This window comes from Vanellus vanellus (genome assembly GCF_965231255.1).
Source record: "Vanellus vanellus genome assembly, chromosome: 5".
NCBI lineage: Eukaryota > Metazoa > Chordata > Aves > Charadriiformes > Charadriidae > Vanellus > Vanellus vanellus.
In genome coordinates this window covers 81529185-81540482 of record NC_138910.1, presented here as the reverse complement: position 1 = coordinate 81540482, position 11298 = coordinate 81529185, and the positions used below count along the sequence as shown (strand labels likewise).

General features: G+C 49.1%; 1 protein-coding gene across 1 annotated transcript; it reads left to right on the top strand.

Annotated features, from left to right (window-relative positions):
• Positions 1-341: 341 nt before the first annotated feature.
• On the top strand, positions 342-10254 carry PTGER3 (prostaglandin E receptor 3; the record flags this gene model as incomplete). The annotated part of the gene is made up of 2 exons (XM_082484080.1): positions 342-1169; positions 9867-10254. The coding sequence occupies 2 exons, from the start codon at positions 342-344 to the stop codon at positions 10152-10154; spliced, it is 1116 nt and encodes a 371-aa protein (XP_082340206.1). The 3' UTR covers positions 10155-10254.
• Positions 10255-11298: the final 1044 nt, after the last annotated feature.

The following is an 11298-nucleotide window of genomic DNA, read 5'->3' as shown; positions in this document are numbered from 1 at the left end:
CGACCCGCCCGCCATGACCGGCCTCGGAGCCCCCCGTCCCCCTCCCCGTCCCGGCGGGCCGCCTGAGGGGGTCATCCCCGCCGCGGGACAGGGCCCGGTGTCCGCAGACCCCTCCCGGGGCTCCCTGAGGGGGCCCACACCGGCGGAGCTGCGCGGCCGGGCCGCGCCGCCTCTCCCCTCCCCTCAGGGCGGGAATGGCCGGCCCCCTCCGCCCGCCCCCCCCACCCCGCCTTATAACGGCTCCCGCTCGGCCGCCGCTCGCCTCAGCGCTCCTGGCCGACATGGGCCGGTCTCTCGCCGCCCCGCTGCCGCCTCCTCCTCCGCCACGGTAGCCCGCCGGGATGGGGCGGCAGTGCCAGGGCGGCCCCAACGGCACCGAGCCCGGCGCCATGCGGCAGCGGGGCAACGGGACGGGGCGGGCGGCGGAGGGCTGCGGCGCCGTCTCGGTGGCGTTCCCGCTGACCATGATGATCACGGGCATCGTGGGCAATGCCCTGGCCATGCTGCTGGTCTCCCGCAGCTACCGGGCCAAGGAGAGCCGGCGGAAGCGGTCCTTCCTGCTGTGCATCGGCTCCCTGGCCGTCACCGACCTGCTGGGGCAGCTGCTGACCAGCCCCATCGTCATCTCCGTCTACCTGTCCGACCGCACCTGGGAGGCCGTCGACCCCTCGGGCCACCTCTGCGCCTTCTTCGGCTTCAGCATGACCTTCTTCGGCCTCTGCCCGCTCTTCATCGCCAGCGCCATGGCCGTGGAGAGGACGCTGGCCATCCGCGCGCCCCACTGGTACGCAAGCCACATGAAGACGCGGGTGACGAAGGCGGTGCTGCTCGGCATCTGGCTGGCCGTGTTCGCCTTCGCCCTCCTGCCCGTGGCCGGCCTGGGCCAGTACGCGCTGCAGTGGCCCGGCACATGGTGCTTCATCAGCACTGGCGACAGCCGGCTCACCGGCAGCCTCTTCTTCGCCTCCACCTTCACCGTCCTGGGGCTCCTCTCCCTCGTGGTGACGGTGGCCTGCAACCTGGCCACCATCGAGGCCTTGGTGTCTCGTTGTCGGACCAAAGCCACCGCGTCGCGCTCCAGCAAGCAGTGGGGGCGAATCGCCATGGAGACACTGATCCAGCTCTTGGGGATCATGTGTGTCCTCTCGGCCTGCTGGTCACCGCTGCTGGTAGGTCACCTTGCTGCCCGCCGGGGGTCCCTCCGTGAGGGCAGGAGGCCATGCTGGCCCCGAGAGCCGCCGGCCTGGGCAGGGTGGGAGGCGCCAGCGGTTCAGGTTCCTCGTGGACAGTATGGCCGTGAAGGGCCGCTCAGGAGAGGAAAAACGGGGACGGAGCCTGGGGGATGTCAGGTGTGGAAGGCCGGTAGGAGAGAAGCCGGGAGGGGTCCAAGATGCAGTGCATTTGGAAAAATAAGACCAAGGAAAAGGAGGGACAATGAGAGTCTTGTACAGAGGAGAAAGGCAGGACGCCAGGAGATGATGGTGTGGGAGCAGGACACGGCGGGGCTCGGGGCAGAGAAGGGGCAGGTTCCCAGGGGAGGGGGGTGGCTGGCAGCAGGGGGATGGCGCGCTGGGTGCTCCTGCCCGGCACGGTCTACCTGCCGGCCACCACCGCAGGGGTCTGAAGGTGATGGGACAAGGGGAACCAGAACCTACGTGTTCCTTATTTGGGGGAACCTGTGGGAAAGTTTATCGAGACCTTGCTGTGTTTGGAACCCTGTGCTCATGGGAAACAGCCATGCACGCTTTTTTATTTGCTCCCACCTTGTAGCAAAACTTACTTGGGTGTTTTATGAGAAATGGTGCGACTTGTGACTTTGAGAGTGCCCTCTGGCTTTCAGCAGACTGCTCACGGTGTCTTACTTACGGCTTTATGTTTCTGGGGTTTTTTAAAGGACCCTTGCATTTCTTTCCACTGTGGTGTTATTCCTCACTTACGCCCCTTTTTGTCCCACAGGGGTAAACCCCTCCTCGTGATTTAGGAGCGGAGGAAGCTGAATCTCTGTCTCTTTCTGTCATGTGGGGCAAGGGCACACCGGGGAGCCTGGCACCCCATCTAAAAAGGTCAGCGTGCTCTGCTCTCGAAGGACAGTATGATTTTTGGAAAGTTTGTGCTTGGGATCCGTAAGCAGGAGAGGGCTGAAGCTGGCTGTGGTCATTTTGAACTTAGGTACTTTGTGGGCAGAGAAGGAATTTTCTTCCTTCCTGTGCTCTGAGAACTTGAGCTCTTGTTAATGGGGCTGTGGCAAGAGGAATGGCTGACAAAGCTAATGGCCGATAGGGATGAGGTAAAAATAGGAGGAAAAAAATTTCATTATTATTGTTGTCCTTGTAAATTAATTAAAATGCCATCAAACTTCCAAAATAACCCCCCAAAAATAAGTCGGAGGCTGTAGGTTAACTTTCTAGAGATCTTTAACAGCTTGTGACCAAAGAAAAATATGAAACCGCACTGAAAATTTGGTGAGAACTTGAGAGCAAAGAATAACATTCTGCTCCTCGCACCCCGAGCAGCGTTAGATTTGCGAAGTTAAAGCCGGAGCCTGCCCTGCCGCCGTTCCTGTGTCTCTGCGCACGGGTCGCCCGCAGCCCCAGACACCTGTGCTCGCCTTTAGCATTGCTGCGGCACCGCCGCCGGCGCCTGCGGTTGGGTCCCAAGGAGAGACACCAGGATTTCTTCATTCTGCAGAAGTTAACTGTCGCATGCCTGTCCGTGATTAAGCAGATGAAAAAATTAGAAGGCAGTTATTAAGATGAAAGAAGTGCGTTTGCCTCCCAGCCCTCGCTTTTGCAGTCTTTCCATTGGGATGTGGGTTCTGCGCTTCCCTCCGCAGCCGAGGCGGCAGGTCCCTGCTGCTCCCTCGCCCAGCCCGGGGCCACGGGGGTGTTGCACCGGAGGGTTTAACCAGCCTTGTAGCATCGAGAGCAAATCCCTGAGACGAGGGACGCTTTTTCTCTTTCTTCAGAACCTGAGTACTCCGAAAAATCGGTGAGGATGCAGGGGCTTTGCTTCCCTCATGGGGGTTTGCTTCCCGTGGCATTTTTGCAGATGGAACAGTCAGAAGTCAAAGCGATAGAGCTGCTCCCGCTCGACTGACTGGATCTGTGGGCAGAGTTAATGGAGCAGAGCCCAGGTCAGAGAGCGTGTCGTAAACAGCGCTGGCACCTCCAGAAAGCGCTGGGGGGGCTGGTGAGAGAGAGCAGGGCTTCTCGGAGGTTTGGCCACGGATGGTCAGCTGCCTCCCCGGGCGAGGAGCCCGGCGCTCCCAGTCAAAGGCAGGGCCAGCTGGAGAGACGCTGGTTGGCAAAGGCTCTGCAGGCGTGCTGCGGTCGCATGGAGGACTGCTGCCCCATGGCGTGGGCGACGCTGCCATGACCCAGAGTGGCTTTGTCAACAGTTTGTTTCCCGGTGCCGCAGCGACACTTGAAAGCATGTATCTCGTGTGGAGTTCTGAAAAGCTTCCCTGTCTACTCAGCATATTCTCCAGTCTTCGTATTCTCGAAATGCAGGGTTGCGACTCCAGGAGTGTGTTTATACATACACTGCAGCGTTTTCTGTACAACTACGAAGTACAAATTGGCAATAAGAGGCCAGATTTTTGGAGGAGTGACTATGGAGTAATGCAAGGGCATTTTCAGTGAAAATTCAGATTGTAGAACTCATTTAACCTACAGCTGCATCATTTAGCAGTTTTAAGAAATTTAGTTGAAACAGGAATCCAGGGATTTTCAGATATTTTGTTTCTTTTTTATTAAAGAAATCTTAGTTTTATAACTGAGAGCTAATGGATTCTGACAAGTACTACTATTAGGTAAACAATGCCCTTTTACACAGACAGTATTTTTAGACCTGAATTGTTGATAAAAATTACAAAATCAAGTGTGATTTAACAGAAAAGTGAAACTTCTGATGATAGTGGCTGTGCTCTAAAGGGCTTAACGAAGCGTCCCGCCTTTTCTTGATTTATGCCGGAGTTGGTAGAAGAGAGGCAGTGCGTACGTAATGCAGGCATTGTCTCCTGTTGTTGTGCACTCAGGATCTTACTGGGATTGAGCACGGAGAACCTGGGAAAACGCTCCACTTAAGCTATTGCTTTATCATAAGTGGTTTTCAGTTCTAATCTTCTATTTATTTTGGTGCTCGGCTGTGGAGCATAACTGTTGAACTAAACTGACAGCAGATTGAAGTGAGTCTGAGGTAGAATAGAGTAAGCTGTTCCTTGATTGCACAGAAACACCGGTGCAGCACAAACTGAAATTCTCATCATAATTCTCTTAGAGCTCTGAGCTACAGAATTATTCACTCAGAGTTGTTTTAAGGCTATCGAAAGCCAAAATGCTCTGGTGTTTTGCTGCTTTTCCTACTAAAATACTCCTCCTTAACCCTCCTGTCAGACAGAAGTCAAATACATTCTCCTTTATAGGTATTTTTATTAAAAATATATTCTTTTGTAATATTTTTAGGTGTGCAAAACATAGTTAGGGAAAGCGCCTTCACTTAGAAAAAAAGACACTGAGCCGCAGGGAAAATAGACGCTCCTTTTCTATGAATGAGTAACTCTTCCCACTAACGCTCCGCTTCCCTCTGAGCCTGAAATAGCCACCTGTTTCAGAACTGCCCCGGCATACTGACCGTTTCCGTTTGGCCAAAAGACTGGATTTTGCTGGACTGTATTTGTCTAGAGAAGGTCACGAGCAAGCAGGAAAAATTAGACCCAGTTTGTTGGAATCCTGCTAGGCTTTGATGGGACCCTGTCATGATTTCCTGCATGATTATCCTTCTGCAAACATGGTCTTATTGAAATCCCCAGCCTTCTCCAGCAATTCTCCAAGAGGACTGCAAATGATTTTGCTATCGTATGTTTCTCGGGAACAGAGAAGTGATGTGCTTGAGGTCGCTGTGGTGGCGCGTTCCCAGTGGGGTGGCAGATGGAAGCAGTGCCTGCCGTGCCGCCGGCGCCCGCACCAGATGTGCGGAGCAGAAAGCAGCGTGGCCTTGACGCCGAGCCGGCTCTGAGAAGCGGTTCTGCCCAGGACGTAGCGGTCCGTCTGTGGTCCACGCATATCGGGAGGGTTTGCATTGCCCTACTGCAAGAAGGTTGCTAACAAAGATAGATCGTCAGGTGCCGTATAACTTAGATCCTTTCTGGATTACTGTTGGTCTGATGGACGAGCAGGTACAGTGAAGGAGAGAACCAAGGTTAAGGTGGTGCGGGTGCCAAACGCACCCCTCTGTAGTCTAGTTGGCTGGACTTGTCTTAGCTTTGCCTGCGACGGGCAGTATTTCTACTTTTAAAAAGGAATCCATGCCAGGCAATGGGAAGTTCTCCTTCAGGAGTCCACAAGCAGGGTCTGTAGTGGCATTTGGCCTGCTCGAACTGAAGTCTCTCATTCCGCCTTAGCTTCAGCACAGGCGGCGGAAGAGAGTCCTAAAAATTTAATGAGACAAAATTACAATTTTGATTTTAAAACAAGATGGTATGTGACTATAGATATTGTTAGCGATTGCAAGGCAAAATCATATCCTCTCCATCGTGGCTTTCCGTGCGTCGCTTACCACAGCCACTAACTATTTGCATTTCATCAGGAGAATCCTCTGTCCCTTCCCCGGCTCGCTTCTTTATGTGTGAGAGAATTATCAAAGCAGCAGATTAGGGCTGATGGGAGAGAAGAAGCAGTGTAAGAGGGTGAATCCTCCTGTCTTCCTGTCTTCATGATGGATAGAAAACATGTTTTGTTTTTTTGGAAGCTATGTCAAGAAAAGATTTTGCAGTCTGGGACCAGGAATTTCCCGTCAGATTCTTACCCCGCGTTCCAGAGCAGCTACTCAGCTCTTGCTTGGCTGAAAAATATGCACCTTTAAGCACATCAACTGTTTTATTCTCCATCTTTTATTGCAGATAGCAGCAGTTTCCAGCATAATTTGTAAAACCAGAAAAATATATTTGGGATTTTTTTTTCTTTTTTTTCTTAACTGCAATGGAAGTTCATTCTGCGCTATTTGCACTATGATAGTGAGCTGCCTGGGAGTCCCTGGGGTAACACAGGCTGCCCGTGTAAAATTAATTGCCAGCTGGGGAGCCTGTGAAACAACACTGAAAAATTCTTGGGTACTACAGCCCAACTTTATTCAAAACACTGTAAACGCATCTCAGAAAACACATCTCAGAAACCACATCTTGTCTTTGGTTGTAAGTTTGAAAACCAGGGCGGTGGAGGTTTAGTGTTATTATAAAACTACGTTCAGTGATAACAGTAAAGTTTTATCTACTCTAATTGAATAAATACAATTATCAACTATATTACTGTGTGCGTTTTAAGCCATATTTTTTATTGGCATAAACTGTGTAGTTCCGTTGACTTTATTCCACCTGATGTTGTTCCTCTACCTTTTGCAGTCCTTCTTTTAATTCATTTAGAAGACCGGCAGAGGCCATGATAAAAAACCTCTAAGGATATCAAACAAATAAAATTTCCAGTAGAGCAATTGTTGGTCCCACAAATATTCCGGTAAAGGAATATTATGTAATAAAACCAAAAATAAGCAGCAGTTGTCTGCTTGGGAAATGTATTTTATTAGCCTGATATTTTTATAGCTCCATGGGTTCCCTAACAAAACAACGAGACGACGAGGTCTGCAAAACGAGGGCCATTGCAGAGTTCCCAAAGGAAGAGCTGATCTGGGAGAAGGTAATCCCCGTACTGGCAATGCCAAATGCGGGATGGTTTCCATCGGCTGTGCCGTGGGCACAACATGTTCATGTAATGCTGCCGCTCCTTACAGCACAGGGATGCTGCCGTCCCTGGCAGGAGGTGGGGTGTGCCAGACTCTGGTGGGCAGAGAAGGCAGGCGCTGCAGGCAGCGCAGGCCGAGCTGTGACGGTGACGGTGACAGTGACAGTGTTCCAAACAGGTGGAGGTGGCAGAGGAAGTGGTGGGGTTGTGTGGATCTGGTGCACAAGTGGCTGTTTGATGTGGTCTGGATCTGTATCTATCCCTATTTTTGAAAAGCTGTACCAGTGGTTGCTTATTTTCAATTTTATTTAAATTAAATGTAGTAGATGGAGTCCTCAACTGCTTCTATTTAAAGAAACAAAAACAGTTCTATTTCACTGTCGGAGCTGCCCTGCTTTCCGGACTCATCCAAGTCTTTCCAAGGTCAACACATGGTTATTGATCTGGCACCCAGAATATCCCTTTGAATGGAAAAATCCTCCCCCGTAGCCTCTGCTCCTGGTCCCTCTTGCTTTGACTGTCCCAGTTTCTGGGGACAGCAGAAGTCCAGATGTGACCTCTCTGGGTGACGCTCCGCTCTGAAGACAGCCTTCTGTGGGAAAGCCGTGGCTGGGATCACTCGGCTTGTGCTGCTGCTGGCGCGGGGTGTCTTGGTTCTTTCGAAAGGCTGAAGTCAAGAAGTTGGACAGGGCTGTGAATAATTGACTGCGAGTCTCGTCCCTCGGGCTGTTTTCGGGACTGGCTGCCAGTTTATTTAGTGTACGGTACCGCTGACCTTTGCAAAGACAGTGAATGAGATGCACATGAGAGCCCTTGCGCGTAGGCATCCGTCTCCTTGACATACACAGCAGACACATCAAAATGCACGGACCTACTGCATCTCCATTCTGCAGGATATCCAGGCAGTAAATTCAGACTGTCGAGGTCTTCAAGTCATGCCCAGAAGAGCTTTGCAAGCAAAAAAAGGACCTGTCAAGGAAAAGTGAGGTGTTCAATAGCCCTGTCCTCGGAGGACAGTGTGGCACTCAGGCCCTGCCCGTGGCTTCCCAAGTGACAGGTCGCTTCATGCTTTGCTCCGTGGTGGGACCTGGTACCCAGCGGGGAGCCCGGCTGGCAGCTCCCCCACGTCCTCACATCAGCTCTGCCTTTTTCCGTGCTCGGAAGCACCCGAGCGCTTCACTGTGCATCACAGCCGGGTGGTATTTTCCCCATCACAGCGCAGAGGTATTTTCCCCATCATACAGCTGATACGCACGTCCTTGGGCAGCACGGCGCTTGCCAAGTGCCTGCTCAGAGCCGTTCTGGTCCCCGTGTTTATGGGCCCCTGGAAAAAACACTCCGATACGAAATCCAATGTAGCTTATCTGTAGAGAAGCAACTAAATGCCTCTAAAGTGATATATTTTTAAGCAGCTGTAGTTGGTATAGAAAACTCAGAAGAAAACTCGAGACAACAGATACCAACTAAACCATGGAAAATTATGTCTACCTGACATCTTTCAAAATGTACTTCATATTTTCTGTGGTTATATATTAGTATATGAGAGCATCACGACGCCAGCTATGGTGAGCTCTCACACCAGCTTTAAAAAAAAAAAAAAAAACAAACAACAAAAGGTTTGTCCCCATTTCCAGCTGAAGCAGCGGCAGACGGATAGCCAAAGCAGCGCTCCGGGGGCTGGGAGCGCACTGGGAGTGCGGCAGCGCTCCTCAGCAGCCCCAGGGTTTCTGTGCAGCCTATGGCAGCGTCTTACCTCTCTAGGCTGTAACGTGAGAGCAAAGGTGCCCTTGTGTTTCAAGGCTCATGGCACTGATAGCTGTAAAGTTTATGTCTTCATTTGGAAAATGAGGAATTACAAAGTATTGTTATTTTTGTTGACTGAGTCATTATAGTGCAATAAGGTTGTAAGCCGTGTAGCATCCCATAAGAAAAAGGAATCCTCCCCTCTGCTGGTACTGTTACCAACAGCACATATCATTGCTCACACTGAAATACGAGTGATAAAATTACCTTAAAGTACAGATTTTGGGGTGAAAGTATTAATCAAAGCTGCCTCCTCTTAGGCTTTTCTGAGTATTCTGACTACTGCTGATCAGTGCTTGTGTTCTGACACGTGCCATCCATGTAATACCTGTGGCAGGACCCCAATAGCTCTACGCTGCGTACTTAGAATTGTAAATTAAGATGTTGCCACACCTGCTTGCATTAAATTTAAAAAAAAAAAAAAAGATCAACCTGCGTGTAGCTTTTGGCTCCCAGGCCAGAGCTTGCTGCTCTGTGCTGTGAGGTGTGGGAGACGTCAGTTACAGAAACTTCTACTGGTGTGAAGCATTTTGCAGTGTAAATAGTGTCTCTCTGTCATGTGAGTTCAGATACTGTGGGAAACAGATTCCTAAATCTGTCACTGTGTTCACTGGGGGGGGAGAGGAGGAAAATACAGGTCAGGTTAACACAAAATGCAGTCTGTGGATTTTGGCAAAAGAAAAATATTTATTTTCTGTTTTCTTGACTCCTAGCCCAAAATGCCTTTATTACCTTTTTTCTTTCAATTTGGCTCAGTTCATAAACAGATAGTTTACCTTAAAATCAAATTCTAAAATTTAAAATTCATAGACTAAAACAACTTTAAAAAAAGAAGACTTTTTTGTATTTGAAATTCCTTTTTCTGACATTTACTGTTTATAACATAATTTTTAAGAGCTGTACTCATCATGAGGTATTCAGCTGTTCCTTGTAATTGTGATAATATGGTAATGATAAAATGAGTCCCTTTAAGTCAATTTTGCAAGGTCAGTACTTTCCCTTTCTAGCCAAGGCCATTTCGAACCTCGCAGATTCAGTTGTGTCCCGAGCTGGGAAGCAGCATGAGCTGCCTTGTTTTCAGCATGAGAGCTGTAAATAAATCAGACAGATAGCTGAAAGGTATCATGTTTATCACTCATTACACACACACACACACACACGAGCTGGGCTGCTCTCTTAACGCTTATTTGCTCTGATCACAGTTTGAATCGGATGGGGGAGGAAAAAGCAATTCTTGGCAGGGTTTTGTCTTGAGGGGTATTTGCATATAGTGACATACAGATATCGGTCTCTTAACATACATCACTTTTTCCTCCTGACTTTCCTTAGATAACGATGTTGAAGATGATCTTCAGCCACACATCGTTTGAACACTGCAAGGGATTCTCGGGTGAAGCCCAAAGCTCAGAACTGCACAAGGAATGCAATTTCTTCCTGACAGCTGTGCGTTTGGCCTCCCTTAACCAGATACTGGATCCGTGGGTTTACCTGCTACTCAGGAAGATCCTCCTCCGGAAGTTCTGTCAAGCTGCCAACGCCGTCTCCAAGTGCTCCAACAATGAGTGGAAGGAGAGATCGATCACCTTGTCCGAGGAAATCCGACGGACAGCGGCGTGAAGGACCATTGATCCCTTTGCGCGGAAGCTACTTTTGCCAATGAGTAGTTTTAAATCTTACTGTGAATTGGGGTATCTGTAACACGTTAGCATCTGCATGAATCGCTGAAAATGGTATCGCTGAGCGGACTTATAGTGCCAAATAATTAATTATCCAATGTGCCAAAAATTCTCAAATGCAGAAGGCGGCATTGGTTTTGTTTCTATATTCTGTTTTATTGCCGTTCATAACTGAGCTGCACAACCTGATGGGTTTTGTGCCTAAAATAGAGTTTGGAGGGAATTTTCTTGCGTTAAGGTAGAAAAAGTGGTTTTCCGATCAGGGGACGCTTGGAACACATTCAACAGATTAAATTACTGAAGAGACCCAGTCCTATATATATTTTCATACTAAGATTATCTACTTCAGAGAGTCCTTCTTCCTCCTTTTCTCCAGAGGGACAAGGGGAGAAAGGGGCAAAGCCCACAAGAATTAAAGAAAGATGAAATTAGGAGACTTTATTTGGATTTCAGTGGCTTAAACCCGAAAAGGTTGTGTTGTACCAATCATGGCACGTCGTTCTCTTTGGAGGACTGACCGTAGCACGAGTTTGTGACGCGTGGATTTGTGCCAATAAATACCTATTCTGCGTGGATGCTGAAGCAAGCTCATCTGCTGAGGAGGATGTAGCCTTGGGGCAAACAGCACAAGTGAGAAATCTGTGGGTTTTTTTTTTAAATAGCGGCTTGTGAAATACCCAGGCCTAACAAGAATTGCTCTTTGCAAAGCACGCCGTAAAACTGCTTTGAGCAGATGGAGAGAGTGATAAACAGGTTGTAAGAAACAGTAAATGTTCTTCTTCCTGTAGATTAATGGCAAAGGTTTACAAAGCCAAAAATACTGTTTTCATATGAGTTGTTTTATTTGGAAAGGCACATGTCTAGGGATAAAAAAAAAAAATCAAATTATTTGTGAGTAATGGGGATGCCACTCAAAACTTCATTACTCAAGTGTCCTACAAAGTGGCCAAAGTAGTACCTCAAAATAGTTTATTTCTTCTTTCCTCCAACAAGACAAATTTGAGAGATATGGCAGCTTTGGGAATTTTTAAAAGAAAGGCGACTGGAAGAGGTGTGTAGAAGTGTGTGCAATAGTCAGATCTTTT